This window comes from Symsagittifera roscoffensis, chromosome 4 (assembly GCF_963678635.1).
Source record: "Symsagittifera roscoffensis chromosome 4, txSymRosc1.1, whole genome shotgun sequence".
Classification (NCBI taxonomy): Eukaryota; Metazoa; Xenacoelomorpha; order Acoela; family Convolutidae; genus Symsagittifera; species Symsagittifera roscoffensis.
In genome coordinates, this window is record NC_087065.1 from 37909394 (window position 1) to 37935131 (window position 25738).

General features: G+C 34.0%; 1 protein-coding gene across 1 annotated transcript in view; it reads left to right on the top strand.

The window, feature by feature from the left end:
* Positions 1-21836, top strand: part of LOC134844170 (dynein regulatory complex protein 11-like) — a 37646-nt gene extending 15810 nt beyond the window's left edge. The window contains exons 9-10 of the mRNA XM_063860722.1: positions 171-542; positions 20947-21836. Of these exons, the coding sequence (XP_063716792.1) occupies positions 171-542; positions 20947-21780 (1206 nt within the window). The 3' untranslated portion in view covers positions 21781-21836. The remainder of the gene's footprint in view (positions 1-170; positions 543-20946) is intronic.
* The last annotated feature ends 3902 nt before the right edge of the window (positions 21837-25738 follow it).

The following is a 25738-nucleotide window of genomic DNA, read 5'->3' on the forward strand; positions in this document are numbered from 1 at the left end:
AACCTTCTCTATTTGCGTGCATTTTCAATGCAAAATGTGCCCAACTGAAAAAAATACTGATATACATTTTGATTAAAAGTCAGTTGCATCGAGTCGCTTTGAAATTGCAGATAAATGCAAGTTAAAAAAACGGTGAAAAGCCAGTTTACTTGAATTCACACTTTTTCTAGGTAGACGAGCTGATGCGTCAGGAGCTGAAGAACCTGAAAATGGCAGTGGATAAGGACAAGGGAAAGAAGGGCAAGAAAAAATCAGGGAAAAAGAAGGGTAAAAAGGGCAAAAAGGGGAAGAAATCGGGTAAGAAGAAGGGCAAAAAGGAGAAAGATTTGACCCCTGACCGGTCAATTGAGTCTCTTTATGAGGAATTAGTGGAGCAAGGTATCATAGTGAGACCCCCCAAGGTGCTAATTAAGGATTTCCTGGGGGAGTTCAACTACTCGGGCGCCGTTTTGAGACAGCGAAACGTGGAGCCTCAAGTATCTGCTCATGACGTCAGGAGGGCAATCACCGAGTATTGTATCCTTCCGATGGGATCACAAAGAGTGAGTGATCCTAACAAATCAATGCTTATTATGAGTAAACAAAACTGCTCGGATATCAGTTTGAGACCATGAGTGGTACTTTGGGGTTTGAAGTAAATTAGGATTGAAATAAATTTAGGATCAAAATTTTGGTAATTCAATTCAAATTGGATTACTGTCTGAGCTCGATTATTTTGGCTAATTATTTCAGCGCAAAATGAAAATTTGAATATTTCACGCGCTTGACTTATGCCAAAATAAATGGTCAAAAGGGTCCCAAACTAAAACACTCATAACCACCAGTAAAACATCTTTTCAAATTTGAGCTCAGAGGGCATCAATGTCTTTCAGATCCTTAAAAAAATCGGTAAAAAATGTTTTATCAATAAGTCGCATTTGATTTCAGTGAAAAAACCAACCCAAACAAATATAGTCTGTCTAGGGTGCGGATCTATGGTTTTCAGTCTTTCTCGAGAGGAGAGAATTTCAAAAAAAATTAAGTCGACCATTGAGTTAGGACTGGAGTGTAACTCATAGAGTAATTTCGGATAGGGTACACCGTCTGCTCGTCACGCTATCTTATTTTCGGCCGGATAGATTCGTGCAACTTCTTAGTCTAATACCGATCCTAATCTTACTCTTATACTATCTAGTCTCAGGTTGTTTAACTAGTCTCTGCTAGGCTCAATAGATCTAGGGTATACTGGTTTATTGCGGCTGCTGAAGTGCTCGGGAGAGTCCAACTAATTTCTAAGTTAAATTCAAATCTCTCTGGTGCTGAAATTACAAGTAACTTCAGCACTTACAAATAAGTGGGTTGTTAGTTAAATGGATCATGATTGGTTAATATTAAATACTTTACATTGGTAAAACATTTAATTTATCCAATCATAAAATATAGTTTAGATCAGGTTCCACCCATCCGGGTTTTACAGAGTTTTTTAGAACAGTTCTTTTGTAGTTCAAGGATGGATGATGGACGTTGGTATTTGGCGAACATCATTTTTCTTTTGTTTCCTTTTTGTTAAGGAAGTTCCAGGGATCTGGAATTGAGGACACAAGACGTTGTGTTCTTCTTGTGACAACGACTGAGTCTCTGCAACAGCATCAATTCTGGTTTCAGAATGGTTGGCTATGTCAGGTTTTTCTGTTCTTCGGAGAGAACTTCTTTTGTGTTTGATCTAGCTCGGGAATGGCGTGGAGATTGTGCGTGGAGGGGATGCCTGGTTACTCGGATCTGTACGTATACTTGAACATCGAGGTGGTCATTGGTCTAGTTCAATGAAGTCCTTTTCTGCGAGGTCAAGTCGTACTCTAAATCCTTTGAGTTGTGATTGTGAGCGGCATATCGATTATAGTTGGTCATTCTCTCTCGAGTGTAGTGAGGTCGTCTTGTCTTTTGATGTTCGTCCTTGGTGTTGTATTCTGATCTATATATTGCATCATGTGATTTTACATTTTATAAAACTTTTATTAATTTAATATTTTTTAATTATGATTTTAGTTAGTTGTTTTCACAAAAGCTTTTTGTTTTAGTTCGGTTATTTTGAAGAGTTACTCACCCTTGAGTAGCTCTTATTAAAAATAAAGGTGTGGTCACAAAGCGTGGATGTAGCACGGTGGGTTAGGCCGGCTATAGAGCATGCTCAGGACGTCCTTTCCTGGTGGGTTAGGCCAGGTGTGGGAGTATGATTTCATGCGGTTTTTATGAGGGGTCCTGTTATGTGACAACATTTTATGTTGGGTTTGTTGTGGTTTTACTTATGTTTTGTTGGTTATGTACTTTTTCCAAAAAGCAAATTGTTTGTGGTATGGGTTTGTCTTTTGACTTTTTTGTGTTTTATTATTTCTTTCTAAGACTTTGTAATAGTCTTCAAAAGAATAAATTATCCAGTTTTAAACTGGGTTAATCCGGTTTGGGTACCGTTGGTTTCCTTTTCTTAGTCATGCTGTTATTTTATGATTTGTGGTATTTAGTAAGCTGCGTTGGTTAGTTTTGTTTAGTATATGATTCCTTTCCAACCGGGTTAAAGGAAAGTTTGAAACTTGTTATTATTTGTTAGAGTTGTTGAGTGTGAAAACTTGAAACTGAAATTCATTATTTTAAACAATTCTTCGTGGGCGAGCTGTGCGAGTGTGGATAGAATTTCTGTGCGAATGAATGAAAATATCAAAAGGTTAGTACTGCAATTGCATTTTATTAATTTACTGCATAGAATTTGGAAATTTACTGCTAGTAATGGGGGAATTTTAAGATACAAATTTTCATCATATGTAGATTTACTGCTTTTAGGGGAAAATTTTATAAATTAATTTACTGCATTGGTATTATATTTATTTAATTGTTGGTGCAAAAGTTAAATAGGGTTTTAAATAGTTTTGAAGAAGTTTGCTATTTTTTATTTTTCTTTTGTGAATTTTTCAGATGATTGAAGATGAAGGCTAAAAATCTAAAGAAAACATGAATAAGGAATGGTGAGTTTTTCAATATTTTAATTAGTTAGTAATATTCATTTAGTTCATACTTACCTGTTAGTCGTCGGGGAAAAAACCGTGGGGGAAGATATCGTGAATTAGTTCTGAAGTTGTTAGTAGTTTAGCTAAGATGCGGATGATATTTTTAGTTTGAAGTAGTGGCCAAAGCAATTGAAGTGCCTTAATAGTGGTTAGTTCTTCAGTGCCTACTGCAAACTCATAAGGTGTGTTTTGGATTAAGTTATATAACTTGTGGTTAAATTTAGTGTTGTGGATGAATTCTAAAATGGGGATTTCTATAGGCTGTACAAACTCGTGCGGGATAAGGAAGGGTCGGGATTCTTCTGCGTTGAAGGTCTTGGTGATGGGGCAGAAAATATACATTTGGGTTATGGGGTCATAATTACGAAGAATACCATGAAGGTTAGTATTTTTAATACAATATGTGAAATTTAGGAAATACGGTGAAGTGTATTTTGAATTGATGAATTGAAAGCGATGGTGTGGTTGTCTAGAGGGTGTGTGGAGGTCAAAGTGATTTTGGATGAAACGATAGTAACTGTATGTATGTGTTTGTTTAGTTCGCAACATAATATCGTGTGAGCAGTGTAAATCTCTTTCGTGTGGTGCAAGGAAATGAAAGGTTAGTGAAAAGATTTGGAAGCGTTCTTTAAAACTTTCGTACGCTTGTGTGCTTGTTAGTGCTTCTGAAATAATGTGATCAAACTTTCGGTCGAAGATGTTTAGTGTAAATACATATGGTGTCTTGATGAAAAATTTCTCGGTGATTTGTGGGTTAGCGAAGCGATCGTCGTCTAAGAATTGATCTTGGTTAGCTCTGATGATGTTGTGATCATAGTATTCTAGTGTGTATTCGTTAGCTCTAGGTGCAGTGTGTATTTTTAGTGATTTTTTATATCCAACGTAAGTAAATTGTCTAGCGGTGAGTGGTGTAGTTAGTCGATATAGCATGTCTTTGTTTCGGTCTATATCAATGGATGTGTTAGTTAAAGGTAAGCAAAGAGGGTTAGTGAAATGATAGTATGAGGTCCAAGAGAGAGTGGGCATTAAAACGTATTCGTCTACAAAGTTGCGTGTTTCGTTAGCGTCATGAGGGGTGTTTAAGGTGTATTGTGGAAATGAGGGTAAAGTGATGGCTAAAAATTCTCTAGTGTTAGTATGTTGGGGGTGGTTGATGTATTCTCGGGCTGTTCCTGGTTTTGCTGGGAAAGGATGGTTGGGGAACTTTCTTTTAAAAGTGCGATAAGCTCTATTAGTGTTGAGTGAGGATTCAGTTGATGTGGATGATGGTGCTAATGATTCGGTATAATTTGAAGAGGGTGTAGGGGGATTGGATGAATTTGTAGTGGAGGAGATTTGGTTTATGGTCGGGGTGTTAAGGTGGTAGGGTTGTTGTTGGAGGGTAATAAAATTGTCTAGCTCTGGGGAGATTCGGGGGGTGTCTGGAGATGATTGGTCAGAATGGTATGAGGAGTAGGTTGGGGTAACTTGGGAAGCATAAGAGGGTGTAGGAGTGATTGGGTCAGGGTTATTTGATAATATGGGTTGAAAAGGAGGTTGAGAAAAATGAGAAGGGTTATGAAAATTATTGGATGGAGATGGTTCTGAGTCGGCAAATTCGTCGGGGGTTTCAATATTCGGGTTATTTAGCTGTGAAATGGAGTATAAAACTGAAATTTGTGAGTTAGTGTCGGAATTCATGCCTGATGTTACATTGCTAGATGGAAAATCGGGTGGCGGAAAAGCAAAAAGTGGTATTTTTGGGATTGAAGAGGTAAGGTTGGTTGGATGGGAATTTGATCGATGGAGTGATCCAAGTTGGCGGCTCATCGTGGGCTAAAAAAATTATTATTTTGAGATTGAAAAGCGGTGGTATGGGGCTGTTCAATAATTTGTTCATAAGTATTATCATCTTGTGATGGATGTGTCATTATATGTTGGACGGGACTTTGTGATGTGGTGAGTCGAAAATTTGGATTATGTGTGATTGCTAAATTTCTAAAATTTCGCGGGGCTAGGGATAGTGGATGGTTATTTGGTAGGGGTGGTAATTGTGGTGCCGTTGGCTGTGTGTCGACATTGTTATGTTCTTCGTCGTATGTATTTTGTCGTGTTGTTATTTTTGTGTTATATTCTTTTATTTGTGCGTCTAAAAGAATTTTGTTTATAGATGTGGAAAAAATTCCAAAAAATCCTGCAAAGAGTATGCGTGCTACGCTTGCTTGTCTGTTTACTTGTGTGTGTATAGCACATGTATTGTAGATTCCTTTTAAGAGTGAGAAAAGAAATCCAATAAAGTTAAACATTGCGTATAAAATAGTCAATTTTTCTAAGATGTAGTAGGGCCATCCTAGAAAATCTAGGATCTCATTTTTGAGTGTAACAAAGCTAAAAATGTTAATTGGTGATATATCTTGGGGACGGTATTTTTCGCCGTTTAGATATATATAATCTTTTATGTCTTTAAAATATCCGCTATAGTCTTGCGTGTAGATATCGGCAAATCCTGCGGTTTCTGCAAGTTTGCGTAAGTTTTGGTCTATTGATTGTCTTTGTATAGTGTCCATTTGTGTTAATAATTCTTGGAATTGTTGTGTTCTAATGTGATGTTGAATATCTGATTTTGAATAGATTCCTATTGATTGTAAGTCTATATTTGGGTTTCGAGCAATAGCGCGAATGCTTTCTGGTGAAAATTTTTTGAGTGATTGCATTAATGTGGGATATGGAGTGAGAAGATAATATTTGTTTTCATCAGGGTTTAGTTGTACTACATTGTGGCTATTTTCTGATCCACATGGGACTGCGGTATCCCAGAAATATGTTCTTCGTGAAAGTGTATCCACGAAATGTACTTTATTCTTATAAAAGATAGGAATTCTTTTATAACATCGTTTATCTTCAAAAACGTATAGTGGTGATACTTTTTTAGTACAAGTATAAAACCATAAGATGTTTCCTTCGTAGTCTAAAAAATTTGATCTATTTCCTGATAATAAGTATCCTGCGTAGGGTATTTTTAATACTGCTAGTGCAAGTGATTGTAGTATTTGTGTTCGTTCTAATTCGCATAGTTGATGTAGTGTTTCTAATTCAGAGAGTGACATTTCTTGAAAAATGCGGCTAATTGTATAGTCTAGTTTCATATCCAAATGAATATCATAGTGGATATTACCAAAATATGTAGTATTCATTAGTGATAATTCTTGTAAGCGTGTGCTTCTGGTGTCATAAGGTTTTAGATGTCCACCAGGTTGTCCGTTGCTTTTTTCAAAATTAACTGGTATATAGGATGTTCCTTCGTTTAGAGGATGACCTGTGGCGTATGGGTCGATTTTTACTTTACCAGTGGTCATGTCGAATCCTTTTTCATATTCAACTAATATTTCAGAGTATTGTGTTCTGTGAAGTGGATTCCTGTATTTACATGCAAGTTCTGTTTCTTGATATATTTGAAAACGTGTCAATTTATTTTCTATATTGTCTATGTTTCGAAAATCGGAACTTAGTTTGCGTGATGGATGGACTTGTTCATATGGAATTGATTGTATGAAATATTTTTCGTGAAATTTTATCATACGAGCGTGTATTTTTGCTACTTGAAATGTTGTACATGTGTCTTCGGGGAACCAAACAATTGTTGCTTGTGTTCTCGTTGTAGGGTCGCAATATCCTTGATCATTTTTACAAGGTAGTCGGATTCCTTGATAGATCATTGTATTATCAGATAAATCTCGTGTGAGTTGTATTTTTTCGAGTTGTATTTTCCAATCGAAAAACATTATTTCTTGGTATCCTTTATTTTTTGTGTCTGCTTTGCAGTTTGATGGGTTATTTATACCAATGTGTGGTATCCAGTGTTTATCATGTAGGTCATAGGTTAATCGTCCGTGTGCGCCGTTATACGGGTATTTTTCGTCTAGTCTTATATGTCCTTGGTGTCTTTCAAGTTGTGATTGATGTACAGAGTCTGAAAAAACTTGAAAATTAACTAATTTTCTTTGGGAGTTTTTATTTTTTGTGATGTTTAGTCTAAGTAATTCATTTTTACAATCGTCGGGATTGAGATGTAAAAGATGTTCTATATTACTTTGGTAGAATGATTCATGGTCAAGTCGGTTTTTGTTTCCGTTCGAGACTTGTGAACAATGTACTTTCTTTTCGGAAAATGTTGCTGTGAATTTATAACCTGTAACTGTTGTTGCTCGGGCTTTTGAATAGAGTGTTGCTATTATATCTGTGGTTTCTATAGCTTGTGGTTCTGTTTCACATTGTGATACCTGATTGATTGCATATTTATGTAGTGTTTTTTGTTCATTTTCTTCGCAATCGTAATGTGTTACTAATAAATCTTGTGGTCCTGTACGAGGGGAAGGGTTTATATTTTGATTTGAGGTTATTAGAAAAAGGGTTTGGAGAAAAATTAATAATTTTAGAATATACATGTGTATGATAATCCTGAGTATGGATTATAAAATGTAATGTAACCAATTGTGTTTTTAGTGTATCTGTCGTATTTGTATATTACTTCAGTAGTTATAAACGGTGGTGGTAGTGATTGAGCTGTTATGTTAGGTGGATTTAATGGGTAGGGATGTTGGGTAATATTATTTAACTTAACTGTGATTTCAAATTTTAATTGTAAACTGTTTTGTTGGAGTATTTGAATATTGTGATCACGGATATCGTTGTGAATATCTTGGCGATATTGTAATCTATTAAGTGCCCAGTTATGAAGGCGGTTACTTTCTTGATGTTGTCCAAATAGTGGTGGAGGTGCTGTGAATGTATTCCAATCTAATCTTAAAGGAATATTTATTGATGATTGTTCTCGATATCTGGCGTCGAGATTATTTGGAAAATTTAAGTTAAAGGGTAGTGGTGAAAATTGACTTATTGATGGTGTTGATGGTAGTGATAATGTTTCTGGTAGTGATGAGGATGTTGTTGTATCCGTAGAAATATCTATGGGGTCATTGACTAAATTTGGTTCACCTTGTGTGAATGAATTTGTAGTCCAATATGGCAGTCGTGATGTTAGGTTTGGGGGGTTAAAGGGATTTTCACGTATCTGTTCAGATGTTGGTGTTGAACCTAAGTAGTCTGAAGGTAGACTTGAAGTGCTTCGTTGTGAAAAAAGTGTAGGAGTTTCTGGTGTGATACCAGTGGTGTTTTCTGGAGTGGTTTGTGTTGGGGATTGAGATATATCAAAATGAACTCGGGGAGTTTGAAAATTTCTATTTCGTCGAGGATGTATAATTTGTCTATTTATTTCTGCTGTGTTTTGGTTTTGACTAAGGTTTCGTATTCTACTTAGTTCTTGTGGTAGTGTTGGGTAAAGATTATATGTTGGTTCACTTAGGGATTCTTGTCGTTGAACTGGTTCTAGTGGTTCAGATAAACGAGCGTGCCTTTCTTCAAAGGTGTATGGATTGTCTTGAAAAGAAATTCGTGTAGATGTTTGAGGGTTTTGAGTAGTTGAAGGTGGTGTTGGATTATCTTGGGATGATGTCGGTGAAGACTGATTCTGTGACTGTTGGGTAGCAATTTTTGATGGATTTTTAAATTGTTACTTTAGTGAGAGGGTTTATGTTTATTATAATATTCTTCTAAAAAAAGAATTAGAAAAATTGTTGCTAGGGCAAATGTAATGATTGCTTTCTTTATACATTTACATATTGTCAAAATGAGGGATGATAGAAATGTTATGAAAATTACAAACAATAAAAAAATATCAGTTCTACTGAAAATTGTTCGTATCATTTAGACAAGTTGTTAAAATCGTACCTGTGGATATATTCAAGGGTTTTGGAAAGTTGGAGGAATAGTTCAATTATTGTGTAGAAAATTAAAAAAATGTTACAAAAAATTATTATGATTATTAGAAAAGATTCGATGATATCAAAAAGAAAGATTATAAAGACTTGAAGTATTGAAAAAAAATGTTTAAAATTGATAAATATTTGAGCGACTGTTTGAGAGAAAAGCATTTAAGAAATGATCTCTTTGTCGAATATTTTTTGCTGTTTGAGGCGATTTTCTAGTGTGGTCGAATTATTTATTAGTTTTTTGACAAGTGGGTTGAGTTTCGTAAAAAATTGTTGGGGGCAATTTTCATGGTGACTGGGAGGTCGTCTTTTTCTTTATTTTTGTTTGTCAAATGATCCGGGGTATGGTGAGATTTTTATACTTTAGGCTAATTAAAATCTTCATTTTGTGACTTTAGGCTAAGTTATCAAATTTGTTTTGGGGGTATTCGTGGTCTGAGTTGGGGAAATATTGTTGATCTTTGGGTTATTAGATAAGGGAGGGGTACGGTATTATGGTGATATTTATTTTAGCTGTCAAGTTGGAGTGTTTTGCTTATTTTTGACCTGGAGGTTGTAAAGTTATAGTTAGAGATGTGCCTGGAGTTCTAGATTATTCGTCTAATTGATCTTAGTTTGAGTTAGAGAAAGTGGCGGATTGGATGAATCCTATTGGTCTATTTTGAACTAGAATTATTGCGTACTTGTGAGCATGTTATTTTGAAAAATGGAAATGAAAAATGTTACGGAGGTTTCAAGATTGTGAAGTATAAAATTTTAAAATTACTTTTTAAATTCTACTTTCTTTAATATTTTAGATTGGGGGATGAACATTTTGTAGTTTTTACGTGGTTGATTTCGGAGTCTTGTTGTCTTTCTATGTTCTGATTTGTCTATTTCTTCTTGGGGTATTATTTGTTCTGTCATTTTTCTATTTTTTCTTTGTTTTGGAGATTCTTTATGGTTTTGTGTATTGTTTTTGGTAGCGATTGGTTTTGTGTTTTGATTTTCGGTGGGGTTATCATTTTGTTCTGTGTTTTTCAGATGTGGTTCGTTTTGAATAATTTTTAATCCTGTGAAAGAATATAATTGGGTTAATTCGCGGAGTGCGTATTCTTTTGGGTAATAAGGTAATAGGTTGTTTCGATGCTGAACGATTTCTTTTTTGTTTGAGTCGATAATTTTATATGTGACATCTGTGGGTTTTGCAATTATTTGATAGGGTCCTTTTCGGAGGGGTTGTAATTTTTTAGAAATTCCTTTTTGAGTATTAAAATTAGGTATTAAAACAAATGTTCCAATTTTTAAATCGGAAGCTGGTGTAAAACGTGAATTGATTTGTTCATTTATGTTTTGTCTTTGTAATAACTTTTTCGTTATTTTTTGGTAAATTTCATTGTGTTTCTTATCTCTATTTAAAATCCATTCGGTGTGTGTACCGGAGGCTAATTTAAGGATTTGTGGGTGATGAAAATGATCTTCATCGTGCGTATGTAATGGTAGGTTATAACAAATTGAGTCTTTATTTGGTTGACAATAACCTTGTGCGTTTTTATGGGAATTTGCTGTAAACATTATTGGTTTGCGTGGCTTTTGGTTGAAAACCATTTCGTATGGTGACATTCCTAAAGTTGTCGTGATTTGTGAATTATATGCTAATGGAAATAATTTTACATCTGCTGACCATTCGGTATATTTGGTATCATTTCCGTTGATGATACATCTAAGATATTCTTGTAGTGAACGGTTCATACCTTCGACTAAGCCGTTTGTCCAAGGTGCATGAGATGTACGTGGTTTGTGTTTAATGTTGTATAAATGACATAGTGTTATTATTTCATTATTTATGAATTCTGTACCATTGTCTGTGACTAAAATTTCTGGTAGTCCAAATTTTGTTATCCAGTGTTCATAAAGTGTTGTGTATGCGTAATAAGCGTTACAATGTGGTACTGGGTTAAGTGCTACATAATGTGTAAATGCGTCAACAATTACCATAATGTAGGAGTTTCCTTCTGATGAGGGTGAAATTGGTCCTTTAGTATCAAATGAGATACGATGATTAAAGTATAAACTTTGTCCTTTAAAATCTTGTTTTTGTGCTATTTGTTTTTGATTTGGGTAAGGTTTATTTAATTGACATACTATACAATCATTGCATAGTACTTTTATCCAAATTGGTGCATTTGGGAAGTAAAAATTTTGTATAAAATTTGAATATGTTTTCTCTGATCCAGAGTGTCCTTTAATGTTTTGTGTATGTGAAATATTAAAAGCTATAAGAATCATACTTATAGGGAGACAGGGAACTGTAGATTCATTAAGGTTGTACTCTAAAAGGTCTGTATTTTCGTTAATTGTTGTATTGTTAAACTTGCGAAAGTATCGGAGGAGTGTTTTGTTTCCTAGAATGGTTGAATCTGCTTTGATAGGTTTAGTTTTATATTTGTGCCATGATTTTAGTTGTCGAATTACTGGGTCAAGGTTTTGATATTGTTTCAGTGTTGAAATTGTAATTGTTTCTGTTGGGGGGAGAAAAATGTTTTCGATTTCTAATTTAGATAATGGTATTGTATCAAGTGGGTCGTGAAGGTCAAAAACTTGATTTATTGTGTATTTTGAATCATTTGTTTGTGGTCCTGATAAATTTATTTTATCAGTTAAATCTTCTTTTTCAATTAGTGGAAAATGGTCTTTTTTAGGTAGGTGTTGTTTTGTTCGTTTTTGTTGGGTGTTATTTTTTATCCATTGAGAATATGGAATTGGTTTAAAAGTTGATGTTCCAAGTAGGTCAACTTCATAATGATTATTTTGACAATCTAAATAAAGTGGGAAATGTTGTAAATTATTTATTTGTGATTGTTCAATATCAGTTTTTACTGCATATTTGCATTCTAATCGAGGTGATGTTTCGTTTTCTGCAAGGTAGAATTTTATATTTTTGGGTATTTCAACTGTTGTTTTTCGTGTAAGTAATTCAGGTGGTGTATTTCGACTTAAGGTGTCTGGTAATGCAAGATTTTTTCCTGCAGTCCAAACTATATGTAAGTTTGGAAATTTCATTAGAATTAGTTGAAATCTGTAAACTCGGTGGTTTGGGTTAGATTTCTGTGTAAAAAGAAAGATGATTGGTTTGTGGTCTGTGAACAAAACTGTGGGATGTTTTGATCCAAGTATCAGAAATTCATATTCTGTAAGTGTATATATTATGGCTGTACATTCTCTCATTAGAGTTGAGAGTCGTAGCTCTGCTTGAGTGAATAATCGAGAATTTGCTGATATGAGGTTCATTTTATTTGTACCATTATGTGATTGTAATAATGCTGCGCCGATGCCAAAGTTCGAAGCATCGCACATTGCATAAAATGGTTGATCAGGGTCTGGAATTGTGTTTGAAATTTGTTCAGTTAAAAGTTTCTTTATTTCTTCGAATCGTGTTTGATGTTCTGTATTCCATTCAAAGTTGTTTTGTTGTCTAAGGATGTTATAAAATGGTCGTAGGTATAATTGCATTTTATAAACATATTTACTTAAAAAGTTTAACATTCCAAGGAACTCTTGGATTTTCTTTTTATTTGTTGGTGGTTGAAGTTTTTGAATAGCGTCAATGCGTGATTTCAGTGGAGTGATTGTTTTTCTTTCTATATTATGTCCTAAGAATTTAACTCTAGTCAAAAAGAAGTGTGATTTATCGGGGGCGGCCTTCAGATTTTCGTTCTGAAGTATTTGGTGATATGTTTCTAAAACTTTGAACATTTCGTCTTTTGTTTGTGATTGCATAAAAACATCGTCTAAATAGGTGATTGCGTTTTTCTTGAGTATTAGTGGTCTAAAAATTTTGCTCATAAAGGCTGAAAATGCTGCTGGTCCTATGGATATTCCATAGAATAAGCGGTTGAATTCATATTGTTGGTTTCCGATAACAAATTGTGTTAAACGTCGTGATTGTTCATCTAGTGGCATTTGATTGTATGCACTATTCATGTCGGCGGTTGTGAAGTATTTGCCGTTTATTTTTGTTAAAATAACTTGTATTGGTTCAATGGGCCAATTACATTTTGATTCATCTATGAGTGAATTGAGGTATCTAGCATCGAGAACGATTTTTAACGATTCTCCTTTAGCTAGAATGATAACGGGGTTGATGAATGTGTTGCCTTTTGGTTGTTCTTCTTTATTAACCGGTGATATAATGTTGTATTGCTCTAAAATATCGAGTAATCTGTTTACTTTATCATGTAAGTGAATTGGTACTTTACTTGCTCTTTGTTTTTTGAAAACTGCGTCTGGTTTTAATGGGAGATGTAGTGATGAACTGATTTTGCCAACATCGAATTTTGATGTTGCATAGACTGATGAATATTGAATTAGCTGTTTGGCTAACTTTTCAAATTCGTCTTGTGTTATTTGTGAATGTTGGAAATTAAACATTGTTAAAAATTTCTGTTGGTCCTCTGTGTAGTTACTGATGTTGAATGTAGGTTTGAAATATGGAGTTTTTGTGAAATAATCCGTATTTCTGTTTTCGTTACTTATTATATTATTTATAGATAATTCTTCATTAAGAATTGTAGATTGGCAAATATCTAGTAATTGGAGTATATTATTTACGCGATAGGCTTTTTCGTGTATTGGTGATATTGTTGCGTTGGTTTCACAATATCCTAAAAGTCCTAATGGTAATGTTACTTGGTAAGGTGTGTTGTTATAGACATGTAAGGAGATGATATCTGAATTCGAATTTTTCAAATATTTTATTGAAGAGATTGTGATTTTGAAAAATTTATGAATCGGTTTGAATTCAAAATCTGACATATAAAATTTTTGTTTGTTTTGTGCTTTATCATATTGGTGAACTTGTTTGATTGAAAAATTATAGATGTTTCCTGATAGTGGTTTCAGGTGTTTTCTTTGTTGGTTAAATATCGGATAAAATTTTGAAAAGAATGGTGGTTGTTTATTCAATCTTTGAAAAAATGTTAAGGATGTTTCTTTTGTTTTTGTATATTTATCTTTGATTAATATTTTACTATTTAGTATGTTAATTGTTGGTATATACTTTGAAATAAATGGTATTCCAATGATATTATATTTAATATCGGTGATATGGAATATTTGTTTAAATGGCTTATTTAAAATTTTACTTTGTTCCATTGTTCTGGTAGGGAGGAGAAATAATTGGATTTTTCCGTAGTTTATCAATGTTGATCCTTGTGCTGTCGCTAGTTTGCTGGAGGTTTCAAGAGGTGTTAGCTTTGGGTGTAAGATTTTTATTTCATTCCATGTGGGAATGTTTATTATGTTTGATTCTGCTCCTGAATCAATTAAAAAATCTATTTCAAGGTCTGGTGGTTGAAATTCTTTATTTCTTGGGCTTTCTAAGAGAAATGGTATTGTCCAAATTTTTTCTTTGGGTTGTTCTTTTTGTATATTTTGATAAATGTGGTTTGTATTCAAGCATTTTGTTTTGGTATTTTTATTGGTTTGATTTGTAGTGTTTATCTCATTTGTTTCTTGCGTCGTTGGTGTGGAATTTATGGGTGTAGTGTAATGATTTTGAAGAATTTGTGATTGATTTTCATATATATGTGATGGAAAGGGTTGTTCATATATGACAGATTCATAGTCATTTTCGACTTTTATCATATTGATATCAAGAGTGTTTTCAGTATCACTTTCTGAATCTGATGATGTACAGTTTATTTGATTGAGTTGTAACGTATCAGTTACTGTGTCATCAATACCTGGAGGGTCTGATGTTGTTTCTGGGTTAGCTTGTACTTGATTGATTTGTCTTTGATGTTTAGGTGTACTGCTTCTGTGACGATTATTAGAGTTATTGTAGTGATTATTATTTCGGTGTGGTGATTGGGAATAATTTCGATAGCGATTATTATAACTTGGGTGTCGGTTTTGTGAATTATTTCGCGATCTGTTTTGGTAATTATTGTTTGGTCTGTTATAGTTCGATCTATTATATGAGTTATTCCTTGATCGGTTGTTCGGGTAATTCTGGTTTCGGTTGTTTGAATAACTTCTGTTTCGATTATAGGAGTAGTTTCTATTCCTATTGTATGATGAATTTCGTGATTGGTTGTTTGGATAATAGTTATTTCTTGATTGAGAATTAGATCTAGAAACAAATCGTTGTGTATTTGAATTTGATCTGGAGTAGTTATTTCGACTATTCGGTCTATTGTAGTGATTTTGTGATGAATTATACGTGTTTCTTCGTTCTGGTGATCTTCCTCTATAACTTGAGTTATATGGAGATTGATTTCTTGTATAGCTTGTATTGTTTGGGAGTGGTTTTCCTGAACTGTTGTTGCTGTATACATTTTTGTTTGGTAGGTTTTGATCTTTTTTCATGTATTGATAAAATGATTTATTTGGTTCTTTGTATTTTTGAGGTTTATTTTGACTATCTTGTTGTTTTTGTCTACATTCGGAAATACTATGTCCGTATCGTCGGCAATAATTACACCATTTTTTGAAAGATGGTTTGCCTTTAAAGTTCGGGTTCTTTTCGTAAATATTGAGTATTTCAGTGATTTTTTCAACGAGATCTGTTTCTGATTCTTGTATATTATTAATATTAGTGGGAGTCGTTTCAATTTTGTTAACGTATTGTAATTTCAGATTTTCCGTTTCTTCTAATTTCATTGTGATTTCTGCTTGTTCTAGTTTGTCTACTAGTTTTCTAAAATCTAAATCGGGTTCTCGAATTGAAGAAGGATGTGATGCTCTCTTTTTTATTGCTATTTTCCTTAATTGTGGTGTTAAGGTCATCATTAAGATTTCTGTCATCTTAGTGTTTTTATAGTCATGTGTATTTAGTGAATATGCTTTTCGAACTAGTGTTTCGATTCTTACTGCTATTTGCTTGATGGTTTCGTTTGGTAATCTGCGAATTTCATTACATAAAACTCTTTGTTGTTGTTTGTTTCTTTCGGAGTCAAACATTTTTGAAAATTCTTGTGTAAATCTTTTCCAGTTTGATTTTATTTCTTGAGGTAGTACTGAAAACCATTTTTGGGCTGCGCCATCTAAGGTTGTTTGTATCAACGCTGTGCGTCGATGTATCCAGTTTTGATGTAGTGGCGTGTTAATTGGTTCAGGTCCAATATTTAAAATTAAATTTGCTGTTACTGCATTTAAGTAATCTTCTACAGAGTATTCAGGGTCTGTTCCTGTGAAAACCATTAAGGGTTTATTTGATGTTATTGATGATCCACCCATAAGGTATGGATTCATTGTCATTTGTAATGATTCAGCTGCATTTGGCATTTGAGAAAAATTTGAAAGTTGGTTTCTTGTTATTTCATGTTGTTGAAGATAATACGGGAGTGGTATTTCATTTTGCATTTGTGATGGTTGATACGAGTGTGTAGTCATTGGATTTTGTTGTTGAATTGGTTGAAAAGATTGTATATTAATTGGATTTGGTTGTTGAATTGGTTGTTGATATTGTGCATCTATTGATTGTGGAGAAAAATTTCTATGGTTTGTACGTGTTTTCTGTATTCCTTGTCTACGATATTCTTGAGTATTTGGTGCAAATATATCTGGTTGTAAGAAATCTTCATCTGAGGATAAATAATCCATTTGATAAGATGTTTGTTTTTTATTTTTATTTTGTTGAAAAAATGGGTAATTTTCACTGCGATCCTGTGGAGGATTTGGTTGAAAATTTGTGGAATTATATTGGGCCGTTGGGTTATCCCAGTTTCGAGGTTTTGTATATTGATTAAAATTTCTTTGTGGTTTATAATTTGTTTTTGATGGATGTGTATAATTATAATTATGGTCTGCAAAGTTGTTTCTAGTGAATGTTTTGCGTGTTTTTGATGGTATTGTCATGGGTTTGTATGTTTGGTAATCCATATGTGAATATTTAGGGGCAACCGAAGGTTTAACGGTTGATTGTAAGGTTACCTGTGTTTGTGAAGGATTTGTATTTCTTGGTGTTGTTAAATTTGGGCGTATTGGTGAAATACTTTGTTGTGTAGTTGTTGTGTGTACAATTTCTTCATTTATGAAGTGTGATGGTGTCTGTATATCTTGTTGAGTAAGATTCCTAGTTCCATTGAGGTTTTCATTGTGTATGACTGTAGAGTTTAAACTATTATTTTGTGTATCGGGTAAAAATGTATTATAGTTTAATGGTGTTGCATCAATTGTTAATGGTATTACTCTTACATAATCTCTTATGTAAGATATTGTACCTATTGCTTGACTTGAGATTGATTGTGGAAAGTTTATAAATACGGGATGAGACCATTCGGGGTCCCAAACATAATCTGATTGTTCTGTGATAGCTGTATCATCGTTCGAGTTTTGGGGTCTAAAATTTTTTCTTGCTTGTGCAATTAAATCAATATTGTGTGTAAAATAATCTATTATGAACCATGCTAAAATTTTTTGTAAATCGTGTTTGGTATGTTGTGAAACGTCGTCTTTCGTGAAATTTTCTTTAATGATGTTTAAATAACTAGAGAGTAGTGTGATTTCATGTCGTACTCTTAAATGTTTAGATGTTTCTGTCGGTGAGACATTTGTTAATGGGAGTTCATTTTCTAATATCGAAATATAACTATATATTAGTGCGAAAACTTCATTGGTGAAAATGGAGTTTGCTCTTTGTGAGTTATGGTATTGTATGCTTTTTATATATTCTGAAAAAACTTTTGAAAATTCTAAATCAAGGTCGTCTGTTTGAATAGTGTATGTTCTATTATTATGGTTTGGGGAAGTGAATTCTATAGAGTAGATTCCATATTGTTGTGTTATGTTGCATATATCTTTTAGATAGTGATCTATGATTTGTCTTTTGATTTTTACATCGGGGAACTCTGTTTTACATGGACTGATTCCGGGTTCAAATAAATTTACGAGTAAATTTTGACAAAATATGTGTTGTCCTCTATCAGTATCTGCATCTACTATAAAAGGAAAGATTTCATCATCATCTGGAGTTTCGTCACCTGGGGTGTGCGTTGAACTCATTTTTTCGTTCGATGACTGTTAATATGTAATTATTAATGTGTCGAATTGGTTGATTCCAGTTGTATAGATGTACTGGTTTGTGTTTATACTGCTTTTTTATTCTTCTTTTTCCTCTTTGTGATGAATTTGAAGTTGTTTCTGAGTCAGAAAAATATAATTGATCGTGTTGTGGGTAATTTTTATCTATTGATTCTTTTAGTTTGTAGAGTTCGTCTAAACTGTTGGTTTCTGATTCTGAAAATGCGTTTCGATTTTTTGAAAATCTTTTTCGTGTTATTTGTCTTTGTTTAGTGATTATTTTTCTCTTTAGTGTTTGTCGTTTTGTTCGAATGTATCCAACTGTTTGTGTATGAGGTGTGATTACAAGGTCGTATTTTTTGTTATCTATTTCACAATTGTGTAAAACGATTGTTTGTTTATTCCCTAGGTTTTTAAATGACATAAGGTTTAGGATGACGGGTGCAAAAGGTTGTTAAATGATTTCTATTTTCCTAAACTGTTAGTTCTTACGATTTTTTGGTTAGCTTAACCTGGGTCTATTTGTTTAGGGTTGGAGAGAAAAGTATATCGATTCCGAAGAATGATTTTTACTTTCTCGTGACTAGTATAAGCTAAGGTGTTAACTTACTTAATCTTACTTAGGGGTAGTGATTGTGTTCAAGGGTTGGAGAATAGTAAATCGATCCACAAGGTTCAGGTATAATTAGAACGCGAGTAGTTCGTTAGATACTATTTTAAACTTACTAAGTCTAAGATTTATCCTGGGTCTGGTAAGAGGGGGGATCAAGTGAAGGATGAATAACCGAAGTTCTTCACTGTTTATCCTAATTTGAATGATTAGTTTTGTTTAAAAATTTCTATTAGTCTTGGGTCTTTAGAAAGGGTTGGGTAGTGAATCGACGTTTGAGGTCGTTAGACACTAATTAAGTGGGTGGGGGAGAACAAAGTTGTTCTGTTTGATCCAAGGATAAGCCTTGATGATCAAATTTAAAATGTAATGAAGTAGAAAATGATTTAAGATCCAAGGATAAGCCTTGATGATCTGGTTTTAAAATTAAGTGACTTTAAGTTTTAATGAGGTTTTAAATTTGTGTAAAGGAAAGATTTAGTATTTTATGATATTAGTGAGTTGATGATTGCTGTTATGTTTTAGGTGATGAAGCTGGAACAACAGGATGATTTATGATTACTAACCATTTATTGTCATGCTACTAATTTTTATTTTTATTTTCCAATAAATATTTTTCAAACATGTTTTGTATAATACTGCAGAATTTTAGGAAAACGATCTTAGATCTTTTTATCAATCGTTATTGTATAATATTAATTTTGTTTAGCGCCTGAAATGATTTTGAAGATTTACTTCAAGGTTTTATGTTTGCAAATGGAAATCTAAATTCATTGCAAGTAGTATTCGAAATATAAAAGTTTGTTCTGGCTTTTGCCGAACTATCATGTAACTATACGGCAAGTTTCTACTTTGTCGTATGTCGTCTTTGGTTCGATGTCTTCTTCCAATTCCGGGTAGTTCTATTATGGTTCGGAATATTGGCTCGGATCTATTGAGTCGGAGAGACATTTCAATTAAATTATTGTCGTATAACATTTTGTAAATGTTTTTGTCTAATTTCTAATCTAATTTTGGTTAATTCTAATCTAATAAGGTCTTGTTCGAGACTTATGGTCGCACCAGATGAGTTAGGACTGGAGTGTAACTCATAGAGTAATTTCGGATAGGGTACACCGTCTGCTCGTCACGCTATCTTATTTTCGGCCGGATAGATTCGTGCAACTTCTTAGTCTAATACCGATCCTAATCTTACTCTTATACTATCTAGTCTCAGGTTGTTTAACTAGTCTCTGCTAGGCTCAATAGATCTAGGGTATACTGGTTTATTGCGGCTGCTGAAGTGCTCGGGAGAGTCCAACTAATTTCTAAGTTAAATTCAAATCTCTCTGGTGCTGAAATTACAAGTAACTTCAGCACTTACAAATAAGTGGGTTGTTAGTTAGATGGATCATGATTGGTTAATATTAAATACTTTACATTGGTAAAACATTTAATTTATCCAATCATAAAATATAGTTTAGATCAGGTTCCACCATGTTGATTTTCCGAGTTTTCCTAGCACACTTCAATGACTTTTTTCTGGTAAATTTTCGTACACAGCAAGCAAATTTTTGAGACAAAAACTGGCCAAAAGATCCATTATGGGTAGTTTTTGCAAAGTTTTTTAACACAAAAATAGCGTTTTTAGCGTTTGCTCTAAATTGGTAGTTATTGGCGCCGAAGGCGCGCTTAGAAAAATTTTAGCTTGGCCAAAAATTGATGTCTTTAAACTCTGCAAAGAGGACATCGCCCTAAAAACTCTACACAGTTCAGTCCTTCTAGTCAAAAGTCGGAACCAAAAACGTGAAAGTCAAGTCTGGATCCAGTAAAACTATTGTCCGACTTTCGAAAACAGTCAACAAATGTTTCTGCTCAGTGTCATTGTTTCTCTGACGAGATTTTTTTTTTAGTGAAAACCTTTTTTTCACCTTTGAATTTTTTCTAGGCCTTTTAATCCGGCTCCGAAACTTTTCCAAATTGATTTGAGACAGGAAAGTTTTGATTTTTTTTTGAAGTTTCAACGCCCCCCCCCCCCCCGCCCTCACGGATTCGACCCCCTGCCTTTGATGCTGTTTACTGCTGTTCAATTTTGAGATAGCCATTTTGGTTGACTGTTTTTTGGCCTGTTTTTCAAAAAATTTGCCTCCGGCGCAGAAAACTTAGCCGAAATAAAGTTTTTTTAAAGGTTTTGGGAGACCTCAGAAAATCAATTCGCTTGACCTCAAAAAAGGTCGACAAAAAGTTTTTGATTTTTTTTTGCAAAAATCCAACCCCCCCCCCCCCCCTTGAGAAAATCGTAGATCCGCGCTTGACGTTTTAATAAAACGTTTTAATAAAACAATCACTAATAATAAATAGACGTTTATTTTTATTATTAATAATAATTAATAAATGACGTTTTAATATCCTTAACGTTTCAATAAAACAATCGCTTTAATTTAAGGTTTTAATATCACTGATCTACAAAGTCAAGTAATAAACTAGTTTCTATGTTGGTCAACATTAGGTTCACGAGATGGCGGCACACGTGAAATCTGTCCTAATTATGGGGCCCGAGGGTGTCGGAAAACGATTACTCGTGAACGCCATCTGTACCGAAACAGGCGCAAACTTGTTCGACCTCAGCGCCGAAACGATTGCCGGTAAGTACCCGGGAAAGTCTGGACTGACAATGCTCATTCACATGGTAATGAAAGTGGGAAAAGCGCTTCAGCCATCAGTTATTTTTATAAACGATGCCGAGAACACATTTCTAAAGAAGGTTCCAAAAAAAGACGAGCTAGACCCGAAGCGACTCAAAAAAGACCTCCCGAAAACACTCAAGGGTTGGAAACCCGAAGACAGGCTGTTGTTAGTGGGAACCACAAACAAACCACAAGACTCCGACCACAAAGGTCTGTGTGGTTTATACCAGAAGATAATTCTGGTTGCAAGACCAGATTACGGATCCAGACAGATCCTGTTTCGTGTTCTGATCGACAAATACGGAGGAACAATAACAAACGCTTTGAATATCAGCGACCTCGCCAGAATATCCGATGGCTTCACTGGCGGTTTAATTGAAGCCGCGATCAAGTCAGTTCTAACCGACCGTAGATTGAGTCAAATGTCTAAGAAACCGATCACAGCTAGTGAATTTTTGAATCCGCTTTCAGTTCGATCACAAGTTTTCGAGAGTGATGAAAAAGAGTTTGCAGAGTTCTTCAGCAAGAAGACACCCTTGGGTAAAAAGAGGGCAAAGGCGATGAAAGGAGACGACGAGGACGACGGAGGAAAAGGTGGGAAAGGAAAGAAAGGAAAGAAAAGCGGAAAAAAAGGAAAGAAAGGCAAGAAGAAGTGAAAACTAAACTGTAACGATCAATAAAGTTTTTTATCATAATTAATCTTTCAATCTTCCATTTTGAACATAATACTAATCAAGTCTTAAAAATTGTAGTTCGTCAGCCCATTTTATACCCACTCTCAAACAAGATTGCGGCGATATAAGTTGTTTAATAAGTGGGTAATGACCAAGAATTGCCATGATTATTCTTTTCGACTATGGGCTGCTTAAGCAAAATGAATATGCAGGTACGGTTAATTCTATGAGAAAATGTAGGAGGCAAATTTTTTGAGAAAAATTTTTGGCGTAAAAACTTGTTTTTTTTTTTCAAATTAAATTTTGGAGCCAGTTTAAAAAGTTGAGCAAAAATTTTGATCCAGCCAAACTTGATACTTTTTGACGAGCATAATTTTGTATGAAAGTGTTGGACAGCTACACCTATGTATATCATAAAACTTCTGAATTTTTTTTCACTTTTGCTTAGCTTTTTTTGTGTGCTTGATCTCTCTGAATACATTAAGCCTGGGTACAAACAAACCCAAAAAAATCCGAGTGATCTCGCGTTGATAATCTTCCCTGATTCATCAGTAAACTACAAAAGTGTAATTTCTAGCACTGAATTATAGGTAATTCACTTTTACAGGACTTTTGGATATTTGAAAACTCAGCAAAGTTTGTCGAATTGGGTTTTGAGGCTCACGTTATTGAAAGCACATTAGTTGCTTCTTCATTTGCATTTGAGCATAAATTATATTAATCAGCATCTATAAATAATCCAAGGGATGAAATCGTAGAGATAAAGTCCGAAGTTAGTGGCTTTTATCCCCTTGGGAACTTTTTTTCTTCATAATGAAAGTACTGAAACTCAGAGCTGTTTCACAGATAATCAAGGCTGATTCCGAAAGCTTAACTCTAATTCAGGTATTAATTAACAACTGGGGTTTTCAGAGCTTAATTATTGATGATTGTGATCTGATCAAGGAGTAAGTGAAGCTGACCAGAAGCTGAATCAGTGCCTGCACGTTACTTTGTCAAGTAGAGGAGAGCCAATATTTAACAATGATTGATGAAAGTTTTGTCCAAGAACCAAATGGTGACTGGACAATTACACAGGGAAAGTCAGTGATAGTTTTTAGAATGTGAAACCAACAGTCGACTTGCAGAATGAAGAGTTTCTGTCAGAGATGGAGCCAGATGAAACGCAACCAGAGATAAATGTCATCAGCACACTGAAATAAGAGAATCAGCGACGAAAAATAATAACTTTTTTGACACAACGATGATTAACACTAGAATTCAACTTAAAATTTTGGATCTCACCGAAAAAAAAAGGATTTTAACAAGTTTATACATCGAACTGCGAAAAAGTTCTGCTCAAATTATTTTCTGCGTTGTACACAGATCCACTCCCCACGCAAGGTCAAGTGAAATTTTGCGTCTAATAACGGTCTTAAGACCATTACTTTGTCACTAATGATTTTGAACTGACCAAAGTCTGAATAGGGACGGCCGGTTGCTGTGAAAGTAGCGGAGACATTTTTTTCTTACATAGCGTAGTTTTTTTATTCCTGATGTGATAAGAGGATCTTAATGAAATCCCAGATTTTCGAATTCAAAATCATTAATGGATTCAGGAGGCACTTAGCACAGTGGTAAGGCGTTCACTTTGAAATCGTCAGATCGTGTATTCGATCCCATGCCATGGCAATGATGGTGTGTGAGGACAAGCTCTCACTTGACCTCCAGCTTCAGGTCTACCACAACCTGACCAAATTTGGCTGCAACAGGGGTACCACGTAAAAAGTTCTAGATGCAAAAAAACGGCCTTGAGTCGCAAAAAAACAGCTTCGCTCAGCAAAATAACACTGTCTGGAATGTGGGGAGATAATACAAATGGACTATCCTCGACAGGACTGTTAAGGCCGACTGATAGCTCCTCTGCGAATCGCAGGAACTACAATTAATTAATTAATTAATTAATAACATTTGGCTACAAATTTTTCATAAAACAAATAAAACAGTAATGAGAAATAAGTCATCAGCTCAAAAAAAAACCTTCAAAACTTTTTTCGAAATTTCTTACAAACAATTGTTGCTGGTCTTTATTCCCTGGTCTGTTCAAGTCTTTATTCCCGAGAAGGTTCCACAAAACTTCAATACTGAAATTTTACTAGAATAGAACAAAATTTTCACGGCTTAACTTGATATATATATATATATATATATATATATATATATATATATATATATATATAAAACAACTAATAAAAAACTTATTATAAGCGTAGCATATTTGCTTTATTTGCTCGAAATTAGACGAGAAAAAAATTCACAGTGTGTCTCATCGACACTGAAAAAATTTTTAGACTGTTTTTATAAAAGTCATTCGCATCACGACTTAAGAGATTCTATTATCATATATTTTTCTACCCATTCCGATAAATATTTGTGTTCCTGATCTTGCGTGGAAAACAAAAAAACCTGAACACTTTTGAAGACAAAAGCTCCTCGCAATTTTCAATGTTCGGAACAAAAAATCATTGCTTAAACTACTCGGTAAAAAATAGGAAATTTCGCGCGAAACAATTAATTCAAGGTAACAATTTGAAAAGCCCCACTATCTTACAAAAATGTCACATACAAAGTATAAACTTAATTCTAAGAGCATAATATTGATTCTCATCAGAGTGTTTATAGAAAAATTGTTCTAACAGTGCTTGTAAAAAAACTAAATCGAACAGAATAATTCCATCACTTTTTCGAAAATCAGAACAAGCCTTGGCAAATTAATTCCAAAGTAATGTTTTCACGATGTTGTTCACGATGTTGTTCACGATGAACTGAGCTACGTGAACTGACCTCAACCGCTCTTTTCAGACTTACAAAATTTCATTTCAAAAATTACACTTGGAACTTCTTTACAATCTGAGCTCAGGTCATCGATCTTTTTCAGATTGTACAGAACAACTCTTTTAAAAGAGCTAAAGAGAAAGTATAAATTTTTTCTAGAGACAACAACACAACGTGCGCCCAAACAAAAATCAGAACTAATTCGAAAGTTTGATTTTTGCTGGAGTAAAACGTCGCAGCACTAAAGTTTGACCTACGCGTTTAATAATAATAATCATAAGAAATTGATTCCAAACAATATCTAGTTACAGACTTATTTATAAAAATTTATAGATACAAATTAGAATCATTTGGGAGAACACCATTAAGCCAGCATGGGTCGTCTCATTAAGCGGAGAACAAAATAATTAGTTCACATGCAATGGATCTTCTACCAGTAAAAATCTATTCAACGTAAAACCTCTTTAGTTTCACCTTTAAACCATTCTCTATATAAAAAACTAATTTTATTTATTTTTTGTTTTCTCGGGTAGTCTTTTCTACCCATAACCTAGAAATCAACAGAAACAGATTCTACATATTGAGCAATAAAAAGTCTCAAAGCATGCCCAATAAAACCGTATTTCCTAGAACGTAGTTATCCAAGCATTTATGATTAAACTATTCGATTGAAACCGAGAAGCTCCATTCAAAAAATTGATCCGGGCGGGAAAAAAATTTACTACAAAATTAAACATTTTTCTAATTTTAAGTGTAAACGACCCTCTGTTGTGTTTGTTTTTTTATAGCTATCATTTGATTTTTTTTTCTTTTTGAAATTATCTCGTTTAACTCTTGTTCAGTAATGGAATATCTGAAGGGATCAACTTGGTTCTCTTTTCGAATAATTTTCCTGATTAATTTCAGAACTCGTACGCAAAAAATTTTTTTTACGTTTTATCATTTTTCAGTAATGGAATCCATCCTGTGTTTATAAAAAATTATTCTGATTAGCCTTCAGATTTTCATTTCCAGTTCTAACAGTTTTGTTTTGTCGGTATTCGCGTAAACTAAAACTCCATATTGGATGATTGGTTGCACATAACTTTTAAACACAAATATTAATTGCCGTCCATTTAGAAACTAT